This window comes from Mustela lutreola, chromosome 2 (genome assembly GCF_030435805.1).
Source record: "Mustela lutreola isolate mMusLut2 chromosome 2, mMusLut2.pri, whole genome shotgun sequence".
Classification (NCBI taxonomy): Eukaryota; Metazoa; Chordata; class Mammalia; order Carnivora; family Mustelidae; genus Mustela; species Mustela lutreola.
Window position 1 is genome coordinate 112,101,067 of NC_081291.1, and position 18,676 is coordinate 112,119,742.

An 18,676-nucleotide genomic window follows, 5' to 3' on the forward strand; every position below is an offset into this window, starting at 1 on the left:
AGACATAAACTGGGTCATTTATTCTGTTGGGTTCAAAAAAGGAAGGTGTGGCTATAGACTGATGAGACCAGATGTCTTGTGTGACACTAAATTAATTTTGAAGTCATGTTTTCTGATCTAGAATTCATCAATGCTCTAGAATACTCCTGCCTTTAAGTCATAATCTCCCTGGAGTTTGCCTAGAGGAAAACTAGAACTGTAGTTTTGTTCTCTGGTAGGTTATTGATGTATGCAAGGGCAGCAAATCATACATCCATAAAATGCATACAATAAGAGTAAACTTACAGGATGGTTAAAAATTAAAAATATCAATATGTAAATGTCTACAGCTTGTAGACATTTGAATTAATCACTTTGGTTAAATCTAGTGAACACAATATTAAACTAATGTAGGGCTGATGTTAATTGAATTTGAATCGATTCTTCATGGTAACTTTAAAGAATCACCTTAATATGGATTTACAAGTGGATTTATAAGTGAATAATAAATTTTAAAAATTCTGTCTGTTTACTTTAAAATACATGTGAATAAAAAATACTACTGCGACATTTAATCTCCTAGCCCATTGCTCTCTTTTAGCTGCTCTGTTATTTGTCCTGTCTCCATACACACACAAACACACACATACACATACATACACAGGCACACATGCACACACACACATCTGGCAAACTAGAAAAATTAATTTTATTTAAATAACTTTTATTCACATGTAAAAAAGTTCTTGATATAAAATTCCCATTTTTCTCAGATTTCTGTCAGAAAGAGAAATTTAATTAATGTAGCTTCTAACGTTTCTTTTTATGTGTATCATTAATTCTTCTTACTCTCATTTCTTATGCCCAAACATGAAAATAAAGACATAAAACACATGCACAAAATAAAATTCAAATCTGAAAATAAATGGTTTATTTTTAAAATAAACAAATTTACAAATCAAATGGAAAATACAAAAGTTTATGAATAAAATAAAAAAGATAATAAGATAATCTTAAAATATTAAAACCTATAGAAATAAATGGATAATTAGCAAGTGGAGTGATGCTTTTGTTTCCCAATACAATGGAATGCTCGTTTATTAGAATCCTAGGGAATCACCTACGTTACAACATAAAAGATAATCAAATAAATTTTATACGATTGTATAATTAGACACTTTATATGTCATGGTTCTTTGTTAACTTGGGTGCAAAAGATCTTTATATCATATACCTGGAACCAATAAGGTTTTTTTTAAGCATTAGAGATAGTTTTTTTAATATTATGGAGCAATTTTTCCTTGCTCTCAAAATTATATTTCTTCATCTCCCTCAAAAATTTTGTAACAGGTATCTTTTGGGACTTAAAACAAACAAAAAAACCTTGAAACAAAATTGTCTTAAGAATGAGAACAAATAAAAAAACCTCGAAACAAAATTTTCTAAGAATGAGACAAAATGTATCATTTAGATGTGAGATGTTTAGATTTTAGCATTTGGAAAAGTTCAATATCAAAGATCAATAGATAAATAGGAAAAGGAATATCAAGAAGTTTCTAGGGATACCCAAAAGCATTTGGGATAAATATCGAATCCAAAAGTGCAAAAGAATGCAGCAATGGCAAGAGAATGTCCGCCTTGTGATGGGACAGTTCCGCATTACCTAAAGCTCATGCAATTGATATTCAAAGCTTATCTGGAGTCAGCCCTCCTCTGGTCTTGAGGATGAAGAGTTAACAGGAGGAGTAATTGTGGTTTGTAGCAAAGAGAAGCATTACAAAGACAAAGAAAAAAAAAAATCCAAGAATGACTCCATACCATAGTTTTATAGTCAGGAATTCATGAAGTTTTTCTTTTCTTCAATTTAAAATGATATTTTCACTATAGAGAAATGATTTATTATGGGCTTTAACACTGATGAAGGACACTTAAATGAAGGAGATAGTTTTAGAATTGGTTATCAACATTCATAATGCTGGGATAAGGGTTCCCTTAAATTATGAATTATGGTGTTTCACAGGATGCTCAGCCTTATTTATAAGTATTTTATTTTCCTTTTCTCTACTACTTAACAGTCCAAAGAGAGATTTATCTCCCTAGTAGTTGAACACTGAGATTACCATAGTTTAGTTTCTAAGAGTGTATGCTTGCAACATAGTAGTGATCAATTAATGCCAGGGGACTGGTACTGCTCAGCAGTGACCACAGAAGCTCTGTGTCCAACAGATTCCACGGCACCCAGACCAAATGTAGCAGCAGTAAGTTATTCCTACTAATTTAGGGAAGGTGAGAACTAACAACGACTACTCTGTGAGCTGTGATTTTACAAATAATGTACAGGAAACACAAAAGAATTACAGTAAAAACGTAACTTAAAAACTGGATGAGAGTCCCAGTGGTTTGTGATATTGTGCCAATAGCTATTTAAAGTCACATGTATGTGTACATAAGGGTGTGTGCATATATATATATATGCACACACAAATGCATACATACATATGTACAAACATATACAATCAACATGTGTATAGATCTACATACAATGTAGATCTATACATACAAGATTCGTTGGTATGTACATACACATACGTGTGTGTGTGTGTGTGTGTGTGTGTGTACACCGCAGGTATTCAGCACTCTGTAAACTCTGGACTTAGTTTTCACTTTTCCAAGTCTTAAGATTTTACTTAAAGTAAAACAAGTTTCATGGAAGAGACTTTCCAGACTGACATGTTTGGACTGAGTGTATTAACTATACCAGTGAATAAAATATGGAAAATACTGGGTGGTCCAGTTAATTCTCTTAGAGTATTAATGCCAAAAGCAACTTGCAAGGTCACTGAGTCTAACTTCCACATTTTACAGTGGAGAGACAGAACACGTGAGGAGAAATCACTTTTCTAATATTCACATTAGCAAGGCTGAGATGAAAAGACAAATTGCTGAACGCCCTGTTCTGTGCTTTTCTCACAAGCCAGAAAATGCCCTAAAAGCATTTTGCTGTTATTTCACTCTCTCTTAGCACCATTAGAAGCTTCCTGTCAGACTGAACCAAGTGTAGAGCCATCTGCAAACTCTAAGTGGTTGATACGAGGTACAGTAGATAGGGAAGATGAAGTGACAAGTACGGGTCGACCTACAGATATCCAGGAGTTTACTGAAATAAAGAAAAATACGGTATGTATTTCAAGTTGACAAATGTGACATGGATGACCGAGATGGAGGGCATAAGGGATTTGGTAGGAGAAAATGCAGGTAACCCCTTTCAAACCGTCATAAGGAACACTTTCAGTTACACTGCTTCGTACCGTCCTATGTGGGTGTCAGTCTGGCTGCAACTGGGCAGTGCCCAGCAGAATGAGCAGAAGGGCTCATTGTCATCAGCTCAAATGAATTTGGGCACCGATCATCTTTTTAATGACTCGGAAACCTATAATGACCTTGTCAAAAGGTAAGTTATCTTTAAGGGGTCTTGAAATCCACAGCAAAAGACTGCCCCACAATGTTAAGATTATAAACAATGAGAGAGAAAGAGGGGACAGAGATGCGGGAACAGGGGCAGAGGATGCAGAAAGAGGAAATTCACATCAACCAAGTCTTTGCCTGCGAAGAACATAGTGATGTCATTCCCTGGTGACGGACTGGTGGCGCAGCCATTCTAAACCATAGTATTGCCTGAGGAAGCAGAACGACCAGTCATACAGTCACCCTGAATGTGTCCCTATGGGGAGGCTTTGACAGAATTCTGTTCTGTCTGTGAAACATCAAGTTGGGAGTAAAGAAAGGGTACTCTTCCTTCCCGGAGTGCCCTTGGTTCTTTTTACCCATTTCATTGTCCCTTTCATACATTTTTCAAGGATGAATAGGAGAGACCCTGCTCGCCACTCCTAGACCACCTGGAACTTTTCTTCACTGGCATGGCCACCTGCAGCTGCTTCCAGAACCTGCCCTGTGGGTACTTGGATTTCTCCCCTTTCCATTTAATGACCGTGAGCACCGTCTTAGCCCTCTTCAGTTCTTTCACTTTCGTCTCCTTCACCGCCTTGTACTGTACTAAAATGACGTTGATGTTGCCCCGAGAGGCCATGTTTTCTAGGCCAGCCTTGAGCTCCAGAAGAGCTTGGGTTCCCTGGAGCACGTAGTTGGGGCTTAGGACAACCAGGAGGCGTCTGCTTTTCTGAATGAAGCTCAAGGTCTCATCTGTGACAACTGAGAAAGAAAACACCGTGGGGATTAGTGTTGGCCAAGAACTCCCCAAAAGCCTGGGGCTTGAGTGTAGTGTAGGGAAGTGTAGGAAACTTAGGGTAACAGCCTGGGAATAGGGATGAAACTTTTACCAAGAACATTTGCAACGACGTAATCCTTGGACCCACTTACTCTGTCAAATAAATGCCACACTCCTCCAAGATACTGAAAACTGTATGCACATATTTAACCCCCCCCAAAAATTCCAAACAGGCATGAAGCCAAGTATACTTCTATAACCCTGGTCCTCAAAATCATTATGAGAAATAGATGGGTTGAACAGCTATCAATTTCCTCAAACCACGTGGCATGCTGCAACCCAGCCAAATCAGCTCTTAAGCCCCTTCTCCCCCAAAATACCCATGTATTTACTCTCTCATGCCAGTGACTATTCAAGAAGATAATCATTATAGAGGCAAAATCATGGAAATTCATTTCTCACTAACAGAGGAAAGCAAGAGTAGGAACATTCATTTTCTGAAAGTCCCTCTCTGCTGCCGGACTCCTACCTGACTCAGACTGGTATCACTATGTCCTTAGAATAGGAACTTAAAAAAAAAAAAAAATCTAGCCAACTGAATGGCATTTTGGCTGGCATCACATTCTCAGCTCAGCTTTCTATTCTGCTCTCTGTTCTAGAGCCTAAATTATTTCCTACATCTTTCTCCTTAAACTCCTCTCATTACTATGAAGACACATGTTTCAGTAGGCTGCTAGCTGATATGTCTGCCTTCACTAACAGGCAAATGCTTTCCTCAGGTCAGAAAAGAAGAAGAAGAAACAGAGAAAATGGAAATTCAGTGTAATTTTATTCTGTTATCATGGGCTCTGGTTAGTTCCCATCACCAAATTCTTGGAAATAATCCATCTCCTCAAGGCTGCTTATCCAGGACGGTATAATCTTTTACCTGGGATTCCAATAGAAGCCAATTCCAGGGAATGCACTAGTGCTGTGGAAAGCTATTTCATGGCTTACAGTACTCCTCAAAGCAGTCGTTCTGCTCCTCCCTCTTCACAGGTACAGAGGCAAAGGGGAAAGACTTGCAATTAAAATTCCATGTGCAGCCTGGAGGAGAATCCAGGAATCAGTAATCACCTGCTCCATGCAGTACTGCTGGAGGCCAACCACGTGTGAGCATGGACAGAGGCCCAGAGGCAAAGAGGGACGAAGAGCAGCAGGGAGAAGGCAGATCACCAGGATCTACCATCAGAAGCAAGATGCAAGAGTAATTACGTAGAACTTGAATTCTTCAAAGCATTATCAACCCCTTTTGGAGGGTCATTGTTGTTATACTGTTTGTCTTTCTATAAACTTCACACTGTACTAAGTATTTGTCGAGTGGCAGAATGAACGAGTAAATGGATGAATAAGTGACTTAGGATTTTAAGTCTTAAAGTGAATGGAATTTGTCCCTTAACTTGTATAATCATGTCACCATTTCCGGGCAAAATAATACTGTGAGAGACAGCCACTGTAGAACACTAACATGATGTACTTCTAGGTAATGGCTGAGGAGATAAAATAAGTGGTCCGGCTAATTCAGAATGAGAATAAACGTTTAAGTCTATTTTATATCTCCATTATCCATATAACATTTTTAGAGCATCTGAAATGATGAACACAAAAAGGATTGGAGGGGAGGAAAATTAGTTTGTTTTGCTGAGGATTAAACACATTACATGCATTTCAACAGCACAAAGTTTAACAGTGAGTATAGGAATGCTATTATGTATTTATTAAAACAGAGTGAAATGGAACATCACTTTGTATATTACCGGGTGGACTTAAAAATTTGAGATGCACTTTTATTGCTGAAAACATTCAGCGACTCAAGTTTCTAGAATATACTGGCTTTTTTAAAATTTTAAACTACATCTCAAATGCATGAGCTGGTAGAAAGGAAACAGACCCAAGAAAAGGGGGAATTTAAATAGCATTGGCTTGCTAGAAAATAAAAGTGAGGAAAAGGAAATTAGCAAATGTCACAGGGAAATAATCTAATTATTATCAGTGAGTACTATCAAGAAAGATGCCATGCATTCTCTTCACAAACTCATTCTTAGTAAAAGCAAGTAAACCTCAGTCTTTGTATTAAGTGTTGTTTAAACTCAATGTTTGCGCCCCCCTCCCAAAAAAAAACACAAGGGAAATTAATGCAGGTTAGCTTAAACTTTCTAAAAATCTAAATGTGTGTAAGCAGAACACTTATTTTTTTTTAATTTTTTTTAAAGATCTAATTTATTTGTCAGAGAGAGAGAGGGAGAGAGAGTGAGCACAGGCAGACAGAATGGCAGGCAGAGGCAGAGGGAGAAGCAGGCTCCCCACCGAGCAAGGAGCCCGATGTGGGACTCGATCCCAGGACGCTGGGATCATGACCTGAGCCAAAGGCAGCTGCTCAACCAGCTGAGCCACCCAGGCGTCCCTAAGCAGAACATTTAAAACAGGCATTTTATAGAGTCCTAATCCACCGTGCACCTACACTTTTCTGTCTTGGAGTTTTTAAAGCTTACAAGGGGAACTATTCTAGTACCATAAATGGCACCTCAATCATCTATAACTCACAAGTTAATTTCATTCCTAAAGAAGTCTCCATTACATCAAACACCTGAACATTCAGTATCCAATGATGCCAACACAGAACCCGACCATGACTCTCACACATGACCCCAAACTAAGGATTCCCTTTGCATGAAGGGTGGCATCACCTGTACTCATGAGAAATACCTACTTCCCCCAGGTAGACTGTCACGGTCAAAGATGCACAGCTTGTATCCAAATTCATTCTCCAAGACACCACGGAGGGTCAGTAACACAAACTCCTCTTCCTCAGCATTTCTTGCATAAGATACATAAATATCATATTCCTTCCCATCTAGCAAAAGGAAGAGAGATCCAATATATATTAGAAAAATTTCCTAATTGTACTGCATTTTTTCTTGAATTGAACTTGTGCATATTAGACATTTTCAACTTTCTTACATGTATGAATTATCTGACAGATTCCAGTGTGATTTCCCACTTGTGACAGGTCTCCAGGCAAAATGACTATTTTAAGGTGTAATTGCAAATTTTATCTGATATGTCTTCTACTCTCACATCACTAAGTTTTGTTTTTATAGTGGAGAATTAATGAGGTTTGGCTCATTCAACTATGAATTAACATAATCAGGACACAAATAGTCAATCATAGATGTTGGCAATTAATACCATACAGAGAATTTATGGTTCCCACCCTAGTTTGTCACTACTAATACATTAGAATTATAAATGGAGAAAAACTTTTAGAAAGGCTCTAAATTATTTATACCTGAAAATAACTGCAATTAAAAATAGACTCAGATTCCATAAACCCATCTTTCCCAAAGGTGCCTAATTATAAACATCACTCTCGGTAAAAATATAGGTTCTTTGTCTCTTCCACAAACTGACGGGCTGGAAATCTTTATGGGAGGAGTCTAAGAATCAGTATGTTTAATTGTTCCTTCCTTGTCACCAGGCAAATTTACACTCGTACCGTGCTTCCAAAACTTCAATGTGCCCTTTAATCACTTGGGAATCATGTCAAAATGTAGATTCCTGACTCAGAACACAAGCATTAGGCTTAAGATTCTCCTTTTAACAAGCTCCCATGTGATGCCGACGTTGCTGGTGCCTGGACTACTCTTTAAGTACAAAGAGTGTGGACCTGCACTGTCCAGTTACAGCAAACACAGCTACACGTAGCGCTCGGACGCTTGCAATGCAGCTGGTCTGAATGGAGATGAGCTTTCAGTTTAAAATACAACACAGGCTAAATTGTGAGATTTTGAGTACCAAAAAAATAAGACTAAAATATCGCCATTAGCTTTTAAATATGCATGATATGCTAAGATGTCAAATACATTGGTTAAATAAGATATATGATTAAAGTAAATTTCACTTTGTTTTTACTTTTCTTACTATGACCACTAGAAAATTTTAAATTATATAAGTATATATAAATTTTATAAAAATAAATTTTAAATTATATTGCTATTTGGATAGGCTAATCTAGACTAAACAAATATTGAACCAAGAAAGCAAAATAATATATATTAGAAGAATTTTTAATAGTAAGGGTTGAAACCAAAGATAGTTTGATTAAATCTCCCAGTTATTCTAGCTTTTATCGAGGCAACATGTTTTCTGAAAATGACCGTAGAAGAAGGTATTTAGATCAAGCTTTTGTTACTCACCTAAAATGGTTTCATCTGTTCCAAAATGAGCCCGGTAAAATAAGACCATTTCCAGCCAGTAAACGTGGTAAACAACAATGAGAATCACTACCAGCAGGACTGTGGCTCCAAAACCACATGCTAATTCCACTGTGTATCTTGGAGCTATCAATGGAGCAAACAAAAAAACAATTGATTTCTACGTGGTGATCACAGTGATCTATCATCCCGCAAATAGCCGGGTAAGCCAGGCAGCTGAGCCATGAACCTGACTTATATGTGTGAAAAGCAGAGATAACATGATAGGCTTTAAGCATTATGTTTTAATGCCAGACTGTGTCATATTTATCTTTTCGTTTTCAGCACCTGATATTGGTGTTTTAAACTACTTGATGACTTGAATAGACTTTAATGTTATATAAATACATATTGATGGTATATAAATGGTATTATAAATGGTATATATATATATATATATATATATATATATATTATATTAATGGTATTTTCCAATACCAGCATTGGAAAGAATTTAGAAGGTCATCTCATTCAACTCATGATCTGACACACGAATTTCCATAAATTATTTTTGAAAAGTGTTATTTCATCTCCCATGTGTCCATCTTTTGGGATGGAATCTTACTACTACTACCCAGACCAGACCATGATTCAGATGGAAATTTAATTCTTAGAGCCTTTGGATTGAGTGAAAATCTTAATGTGCTTCCATTAGTCTTAATTCCATCCTCTCGTCAGTGCCATATGGAAAAAAAAACTTAATTACTTTTCTTACAAATTTGGAAAAAAGCCTCAAAAATCTTATTTTCATTGGATAGAAACAGAGGGTATCCACCAAATGCTGAGTATGCTTAGGTCTGAAAGTATCTCTCAGGCTTACACTTCTAGGACACACTTCCTGAAAATTAACTTGCAATATCCAGGTATGGACAGATTCCCATGTTATCTGCTTACTTTTATATGACAGATATTTTAGAAATTTCTTTGGAACTATCATAAATAGAATGAGGTACTTTCTGACTTCCAAAAACTAGAAAAGTTTTAACTCAGTCCTGTAAACAAGGTCTGTCATGACCAAACCACCAACCACCCTACTGTCTCATTTATCAGTACCTTTCCCTCAAAAACGTGAGGAAGATTTTGCTTCGTATCTTTGTTCATGCTGTGAATTCTGGGGAAAATAGTTCTTTCTCTTTCTTTAGTTTTCAAGTCCATGCTCATACGTCATTATTTTGTGTAAGCTTTCCTAGAATAAAATTACTTTTGCAACCTGACATCTGCCTGACAGAAATTCCTACTCTTCTCATTGTCTATAATTCTATTATACAGTATTTGTTTTATATTGTAATTTGTCTACAAGCCTGCTGCTCCATTCTCTCTCACTCTCTCACTCCTCACTAAACTGTAATTTATAGTCTTCTGGGGAAGCCTATGTCTCCTTCATCTATCCTACCACTAGAATACATAGGATCTCAATGAATGTTTCCAGATATAACATCATCTACTTCAGAAACATTGAAATCTTTTACTACTATGTATCAACAACTTCATTTGGTTGCTTTATTAGCTTGTGATAATGAAGTCTAAGTGTTTGAAGAAGGAAGAGAATATTTGGGTCTGAAGCAGGAGTGGTTTAAATTATGTAATAGTTGTTGACAATTACTTATTGACAATTACTTATTAACATCTATTATTTCACAGAAGCTGCTGGGGATACAAGAGTAGATCAGACCAAAGGGGTTTCTGCCCAGTTAGGGTTAATATTCTAATGCAAGGAAATAAATAATAGGACAACGAATTCTAGGTAGTGATCAATGCTATAAAGGAAATAAAGCAAGGTAATGTGATGGGGAGTACTGAGAGGCTTGGCTGGGGCAGAAGAGATATATGGGTTCAGGTAAAGAGAAAAGGCTTTTTGATCACCTGAACATTGTGTTAAGTGCTTGCCAAGGTGAGGCACAGAGGAATTTAGTTCAAAGCTGGGATTGTTATCCCTGCTCTCTGACTCCAAAGTCCAGAGATCTTTGCAGAGCTCTGCTATGGAGTTTAATTATAGATCAAATACTAGTGGAAAAAAATCCCTTTTAAAACAGGTATGTATCCTAAGGGGAAAATGGTAAGCAGTCTGGACCTGAGCCTGAAGTTCCTAGAGTTTCAAGTTCATTATCCTCAACTCCGATGCTAATCCTATCTCAGAGATAGACTGGAACTCAGCAATGCGGAATTATTACCAGGTATTCTCATGCTCATTCCATGAATAATGGTGTTTAAAATAAGAAAACTCCACCACTGAATGTCAAAAGCTATCTCAGTGCAATTGTTGAGAATTTAGTAAGATCATTTTGGGTAGCTAGCATGAAAACTGCTGCGTCCTCGGTATTTCTGAGCACATGTTATGTTAACAGTACCCTGGGGTAATTCCCACTGTCATCTTCATTATTTGCTCAGTTATTTTGGCTCCTTCTGGCTGGACATTTTGTAATAGGGAGGGGGGGGAAAAAGAGGTTGGTGGATGCACTTACCTGAAACGGATATAAGAAAAAATGTCAATAGATATCTTGCCTAATGACCAAGAGATCAATTACTCTCATAAATTTCCCTCTGTAACATTCATTCTACTCCTGCCTGTTTTATTTTTAGTGTGGATTTTTACTTTGGTTTTGGGTCATTTCATGACATGTGTCATATTTACAGATTGTATTTTGTGGGGGCCATCTTGATGATATCCAGAAGTTCCTAGACTGTTTAACTAATTGAACTCTTGAGATAAATAATCCCCAAGCCTGAATTTCTAAATGGCTTGAATCACATGCAGAAAATGTTCAAAAAAGCTTTTTTTTTTTTTTTTTTGTAAGTGTTCTCAGATGTACTTTTTTTTCCTTTTTTATTTTTTTTTTGGATTTTTTATTTTTTATAAACATAGATTTTTATCCCCAGGGGTACAGGTCTGTGAATCACCAGGTTTACACACTTCACAGCACTCACCAAAGCACATACCCTCCCCAATGTCCATAATCCCACCCCCTTCTCCCAACCTCCCTCCCCCCAGCAACCCTCAGTTTGTTTTGTGAGATTAAGAGTCACTTATGGATTGTCTACCTCCCAATTCCATCTTGTTTCATTGATTCTTCTTTTACCCACTTAAGCCCCCATGTTGCATCACCACTTCCTCATATCAGGGAAATCATATGATAGTTGTCTTTCTCCGCTTGACTTATTTCGCTAAGCATGATACGCTCTAGTTCCATCCATGTTGTCGCAAATGGCAAGCTTTGCTGGTTTGCAGGGAAAGGATGACCCTCAGCCCACATTTTCTGTCTGCCCCAGCCAGAACCTCTGTTGTTTTGGCATACAGATTTTACTCTGATGCAATCCCAAACCAAAGGGTTTCCAATCAGGAAGGGGTGATGCAATTTGACCAAATTGCACTCCTAAACTGCTTCGCTCTTCGAACTCACATATAATTGACTTAGGATAGAGCCAATTTTTGCCACTTGCTCTGCTGTTATTCCCTGGATCAGAATTTCCTCCACTCCTTTTGCAGTTCAACGGTAGTAACAGGTGCCAAGGTCCACGTTTCCAGCTAACCACTCTGAGTTAAACCAGTCCAGGACCTTAGCTCCAGTCTTTTTCCCTGTTTCAAGTTATCGGTCTCCAATCTTCTTTCTCCTTGGGAACCTAACTTATTTTCTTTCTCTTCGTGAGTCGGGACCTTGCTGTCTACTGAGGCTCTGAGCTTCACACCAGCTGCTTGGACTTCCAAGTATCTCCTGCCACAGAACCTGTGTCTATTCTTCACTAAATTGCTGAGACTTTTAATCTGGGGAACCACGTAATGACCATTTCTCTGAATTACAAACAATTAGAATGCTTTATTTAGATGATGGTAAACCAGAAACCTATCCCTGAATTAACCAGCAGACCTGCTTTGTTTGACTATCATAGTATTTTAAAATGTGTGCATTTTACCCTTCAGTTTCTGGCCTTAGAGAAGGAATGGATATGGGAGTGGCTTTCTCTCCGTACTATTTACAGTGCCCTTTTCCTAAGGTGGACCGCGCTGGTAGTTGTTCACATGTGTGATCCATGTGAGAAAGGACACCAAAAAGTTGAGCCCCACCATGACCCTGGTTTTTTGTCTAAAGTCACTTTCAGACTATGGCAGAGAACAGAGAAAACCACAGGTACAGTCATCATGGTCAGGTAAGTACTCAGAAATCACACTTCAGAACTACGGAGTTGGGCTGAGTTCACAGGGCTGGGTAAAGAGAGAAAAACATTGTGTGGAAAAAGTGCTCTATAAATCTCCAAGGGTGATCTCAAATCTTTGGAAAAATATAAAGCTCTGCATAGGTTGGATGACACTTGATAAGATCAAGCAAAGAACAGGTGCCAGTCAAAGAAAAACTACCAGGGAAGGAACAGCTGCCAGGAAACTGGGAGCTGAACAGCTCAAGGTGCACATGCTGGGTTGGGGGACACTTAAGTTAAGACCTGAGTAAAGACACTTTGGGTAGCTCCCATGTGTTAGTAGACAGCCCAGATAGTCTAGATATGTCCAATCTAGCCTTGGAGAAAAGGCTATTTTTCAGATGTCCTCTAGCAATAGGAAGCAGAACACTTCAAAAAAGCAAGCTGTTAAGCCAGCAAAATAACTACCTGTGAGGACAAAACAATACTCACTTTCAAAAATCAGACACTCAATAATGCAACATACATAATGTCCAGCATATGTTAAAAAAAAAAAAAAAAAAGACAAGAAAAAGCAAAACAAAACAAAACAAAACAAAAAAACCACCCATAATGAGAAGAAAAATCAGCCAACAAAAACGAATCAGAGGGGCACCTGGACAGCTCTATCAGCTAAGTGTCTCACTCTTGGCTTTGACTAAGATCATGATCTCAGGGTCCTAAGATGGAGCCCCACCTTGGGTTCTGCTCTCAGTAGTGAGTCTGCCTAAGATTCTCTCTCTCTTCTGCCCCTCCCCACCCTGCTTGCATGCTCTCTCTCTCTCAAATAAATAAATCAATCTTTAAAAAAAATTTAAATTGACAAAGATGATGGAACTAGTAGATAAGCGCTTTAAAATGAGTATTATAAATATTCCTGTTGAATTAAAAAAGAAAATGATGGACATCATTAAGAGCAAATAGGAAATATCAATAAGGATGTTTTTATGGAGAAATGGAAATCCAAAAACTGAAAAATACAATTCTGAAATTAAAATTGCTGCAGACTAAACATCAAAAAAGAAATTATTAGTGGAAAGCTAGAAACTACCTAAACTGAAACACAGGAACAAAGAAAGAATGAAATGAAAATGAGCACCTCAGTGGCCTGTAGAACATCCTTTAGTGATTGATACTAAATTTAATGGGATTACTAGAAGAAAAGGAAAGAATTAATGAATGAATGAATGAGAAAAACATATCTGAAGAAGTAACTGCTGAAGTTTTTTCAAACTAAATGAAAAATATAATAAACCCATGGAAACAAGAAGTTTAAAGAAACCTTAAGTAAGATATAGTCAAATGAAACTATGCCAAAAATTTGAGAAATTTCAACAGATACTCATATACACACACACACACGAGAATTATAAATAATTCTCTACACAAACCAAAAATAGATTAATCTCTCATATAGATAAAAGTCAGCTTCGAAAACCTATAATTAACATAATATTTAATATATAAAAACTGAACGCATATCTTTTAAGATAGGGAACAATGCAAGTGAAGCTGCTCTGATTTCTACTGATCATGGAACTGAGAGGTCCAAGAGAGTAAAAGAGGCAGAAAAAAGAAATCAAAGGCATAACATTTGAAAAGGAAGGAGGAAAAGTATGCTTATATATGGTGACACAATCAAGTGTATAGAAAATGCTAAGGAACCTAACAAAACAAGCAAAAACCTTATTTAAACAGTAAATTTAGAAAAAGTCAAAAGACCAAGATCAAAACATAAAAATCAACTAATTCATTTCTAGTTATGATCAATGAGCAATTGAAAAGTGGAATTCAAAAAATACCACTACAATAGCAACAAAAATAAAATATTTAGGAATAAATTTTACATGTGTAAGCCTGTATAAATAAAACCAGAAAAAAAAAGGAGCTGAGTAAAATCAATGAAAATTAAGTAAATTGAGAGATATATCATGTTCATGGATTGGAAAATTCAATATCATTAAGATTTCAATTCTCCCCAAATTGGTTTATAAATTTAATATGATCCAATCTAAGCCCAGCAGACTCATGTAGAAATTGACAAGCCAATACTAAAATCTATATGAAAGGATAATATGGTCTTCAGAATATTTAGATTAATCTTTGAAAAGAAAAAAGGAGGAAGACAATAGTTTCTGACTTCATGACTTACTTTAAAGCTATTAGTCAAGGTAAAGTAGTATTGGACTAATGACAAACAGATTGATAGAACAGAATAGGGAACGGAGAAATAGACCCGCACTCATACAGTTAATTTTTTAGGCTAAGCTGTCAAAACAATTCAATAAAAAAGGGAGAGATTTTTCAATATGAGGTTAGAACAACTGATTTCTATATGGAAAACAAAAATGAAGCAAAAACCTAAACCTTAATCCATACTTCACAGTGTAAACAAAAATGTTGAAATGAATCATAGGCCTAAGTATAAAAAAAAAAAAAGACATCAAGATTTTAAAAATCAAAGATTGCTAATACAGGATTTAGAAAGTATAAACCATAATAGAAGAATTGATAAAATGGACTTCATCAATGTTTTAAAATTCTGCTCATCAAAATAAAAAATAATAAAATAAAATAAAATAAAATTCTGTACAATGGTGAAAATTTTCACAAAGTCACATATCTGACATATATATATATATTAACAAGCAACCCAAGAACAAAATGGGCTGAAGATTTTAATAGATACTCCATAAAGGAAGAACTATTGTCAGAATGTCCATAAAACAGTACTTAACATCATTAGTATCTGAAAATGCAAATTTAAAAAATATAGCATGATACTAGTACCCATTTACTACAATGGCTAAAATTGAAAAGTCTGACAACTCCAAAAGTTGGTAAGGATGTAGAGCACCTGGAATTTATACACATTGCTAGAGGAAGTAGAAAATGGTACAACCTCTTTTGAAATAGGTTTGGCAGTTTCTCATGAAGTTCAACACACCTTGCCTTAGTCCCTACCTCTCTCCTATTATAAAATCACCGCATGTTTAACACACTTACATTAGCTGCCTCTCCTTTCATACTTTGCTTTAACCGACTAGATAAAATTGCACTGTCCAAAGACCTAGCTCAGTAAATTCTTCTTATTCTGAGCCCTTCCTGTCAATTTTTTGATGAAAGACGTAGAATGCTTTGTCAATAAATCCAGAGAAGGACTCATACATAGAACGTATGAATGTGACTCAGATTATCACCTCTGAATCCCAGCATTACCTGGCCCAGAATAGGAGCCAAGTAACAAACCCACAACACTTCTGGTACCACAGGATGTACACAGCCCAAGCTGGATTCTACATAATACTGATGTAATTTCAGCAGAAATCAGCCAATCTAGTGGATGCACCTGTCATTTCACATTCCTGACACCATTCACACTCAACCATTCAGAGCATGGCCCTGTGAGAAAGGGAGCTACTCACATACTCTGGCAGACTTCTGCATCACTCCAAGAACAAACACGATTTTAGTTGATTGTTTAATCATATCTATCTGATAATAAGTAATTAATTTATGTCATCCTCCATAATTGTTTCCCAGAACACATGTTTCAAAAAATGACTCCCACGAAATGCCCCATACTTCAAGAATCAAATATATTTGGAAAAAAAAAAAAAAAAAAACACCCTGCCTCCTATGTTCCAGTCCCCTCAGATATTCACACCAACTGTTAATAGTGTGAAAGACTCCAAGGGGCCCTTGACTAAAATAACTTGATTGGTTTTGTTTAATGTAGCTTTTAATGATACTTTATTTACTGTCAAGGCCTTTGTCAAATAACACCTGTGAAAAGTCTGTGGAAATAATAAGTAGACTTAATATTTGTTGAGCACTTAATATACATGTATATAGGACAGTAATTGTGCTGAGTACCTTAAAACAATCTCATGAGTCAGTGGTATCATTTGCCTACTTTAAATATAAAGAACTTGAAGCTCAGAGAGGTTAAGTGTTTTTTTTTTCAAGATCACAGAGCTAGGATGTACCGAAACCAGGATTCCAGCACAGGCCATCTGAGTCTAGAGTACAAATAATGAACTACAGTACTATAAAGAGTCCTAGTAGTGTTCTTACGAACTAATTTGGGAAACTTCCTTATATTATTCAGTTGAGTCTCACTGCTTGACACTGGCTTCTGAGGGGCAGAAGTGATGAACACTTCAGAACCAATCCAATAAGACTTCTTAAGTGGCATATAGACTTCAGTACTTTGCTTTTTACTTTCTAAATTGTAATGAAATGTTAAAGTGAAGCCTGTTTTTGCATCAGCTTTAAAAAAAAGGGGGGGGGTTAAATTCCACTGCAAAATGTAATACCTATGAGTTTTTTTTTTTCTTTTGTTTTTGCTTTTTTTTTTTTTTTTTTTTTTTGCTATGAATATTACAGGCTCTCTCTGACACAAGGATCCAAAATGATTCTGAATGACATGACTACATGTGTGATAAATCATCATTATCTTTCTCTAGGTCATTGAAACACATTCTTGAAGGGAGTGATTGTCTGGGGTTCTGTGTTAGGTGAGAGACCCAAAGATAATTTTAGACACAGTCTGTTTCAGTAGCAACAGCTCACACAAGAGAGCTTTATCACTTTTTATTTCATAAAAAAATTAGTAATATCAACATAGAAATCCTTTTACATTAAGTCATAGTTTAAATAATTTTCATATTAGCAATTGTGGCTAGTGGTATGTTATAAATCTGTTTGAATACTGATACATAGTATTTAAAATGATCATTTGAAAATTATATTTTCGAGAAGAAATATTTCATATTTTCCTTAACTACTTGAAAATAATTAGATGGTTGTTATTTATAAAGTTTCATTATTATAGATAATGCTTCTAAGAATAGCAATGGGTACATAATTCTCTTTCTGTTATTTGTTCAGGAAGAATTCCAAAAGTATTAAGTCATATGGTATGGTCATTTTTATGACCCTCGAACTCTGCCATCAATGATTTCTAAAAGGGTCTTTACAATCTACCAATTATATGGGATTCTACCAGCTTTATTATATCTTTGGTAGCTTTAAATATTTTCTTTATTTTTCATTTTTCATGACTGTACTGATATAAAATTGTGCCTTATTTTCATAATCGTATGGCTTTGGGGGGCCACATTTGTGTACTAAGTTACTAAAAGTATAAGAAACAATATTTTGAGTGTCTTCACATAGATGGAAACGATCCCTCAAGATTTTTTCAATTCACCTTTGATTCATTACTATGTGCCAGATGTGCTAGCTGCTGGAGCACTGTCTTCTGATTTTCCTTATCACCACACTGTTACACTTGGAGTTCACAGATTCATCTGCTGAGGGCATCCATTACCTTTCTGTTTCACCTTGGCTGCTTTGTCAACCTCCCCTTTGGCATTTCTAGCATGACAGACATAGTTGCGCTTGAGATCCTCAGCAGTAACTTTTTTGATGTTCAAAATCTGAGTCCTCGTTTCATCTTCGGTTTGGGTCAAACTTATACTAGAAATAGGGGAAAGAAAATCAAAGCATGAGTGATACCACAGGGCCATGTTCTGGGAATGAATCAGATAAGGAGACAACCACAGGGCCCCCAAGTGAGGGCAGCCAGAACATCCATGAGCTGTGTTGCCTGAGAGCCAATGGTTACAAAGGGAGGATAGCTTCTAGATTCAAGTGCCATTCTTTACCTTCTATAGCACACACAATCCCAGCATCTAGATCAAATCCCAGTGCTGGCAACATACAGCAGATCTCTCTTCAGAGTAAAATGTCTCCTTCCCTCAAACTTCTGAGACAGTATTCTGTATCAGTGTAGAGAGATGCTTCTGAGGCCATATCCATCTGGGTTTTCATCCAAGCTTTGCCACTTACTGGCTATATATTTTCATTTACCTATATATTTCATTTACCTATATATTTTGGGTACAGTAACTAATCTTTTCAAGTCTTGAGTTCCTCCTTTGAAAGACAGGTAAGTAGCAATGCCTACGCAGTACGTCACATGTATTGACTCACTCAAGCACTC

General features: G+C 36.5%; 1 protein-coding gene across 7 annotated transcripts in view; it reads right to left on the reverse strand.

Moving 5' to 3' along the window:
* The window catches only part of IL1RAP (interleukin 1 receptor accessory protein), a 139,546-nt gene that overhangs the window by 7,937 nt on the left and 112,933 nt on the right, over positions 1-18,676 (reverse strand). For 5 of the 7 annotated variants that reach the window (XR_009350959.1, XR_009350961.1, XR_009350960.1 and 2 more), the window contains exons 8-10: positions 18,002-18,150; positions 8,440-8,583; positions 6,954-7,097 (exon numbers count right to left, since the gene is read on the reverse strand). Coding sequence is in view for 3 of the 7 variants with exons in the window: in XM_059163138.1 (XP_059019121.1) it covers positions 6,954-7,097; positions 8,440-8,583; positions 18,002-18,150 (437 nt within the window). In the remaining 4 variants the exon portion in view is untranslated. Of the gene's footprint in view, positions 1-887; positions 4,189-5,035; positions 5,426-6,953; positions 7,098-8,439; positions 8,584-18,001; positions 18,151-18,676 lie in introns of those variants that run through there. The other 2 variants (XM_059163139.1, XM_059163140.1) reach the window with 2 other exon arrangements.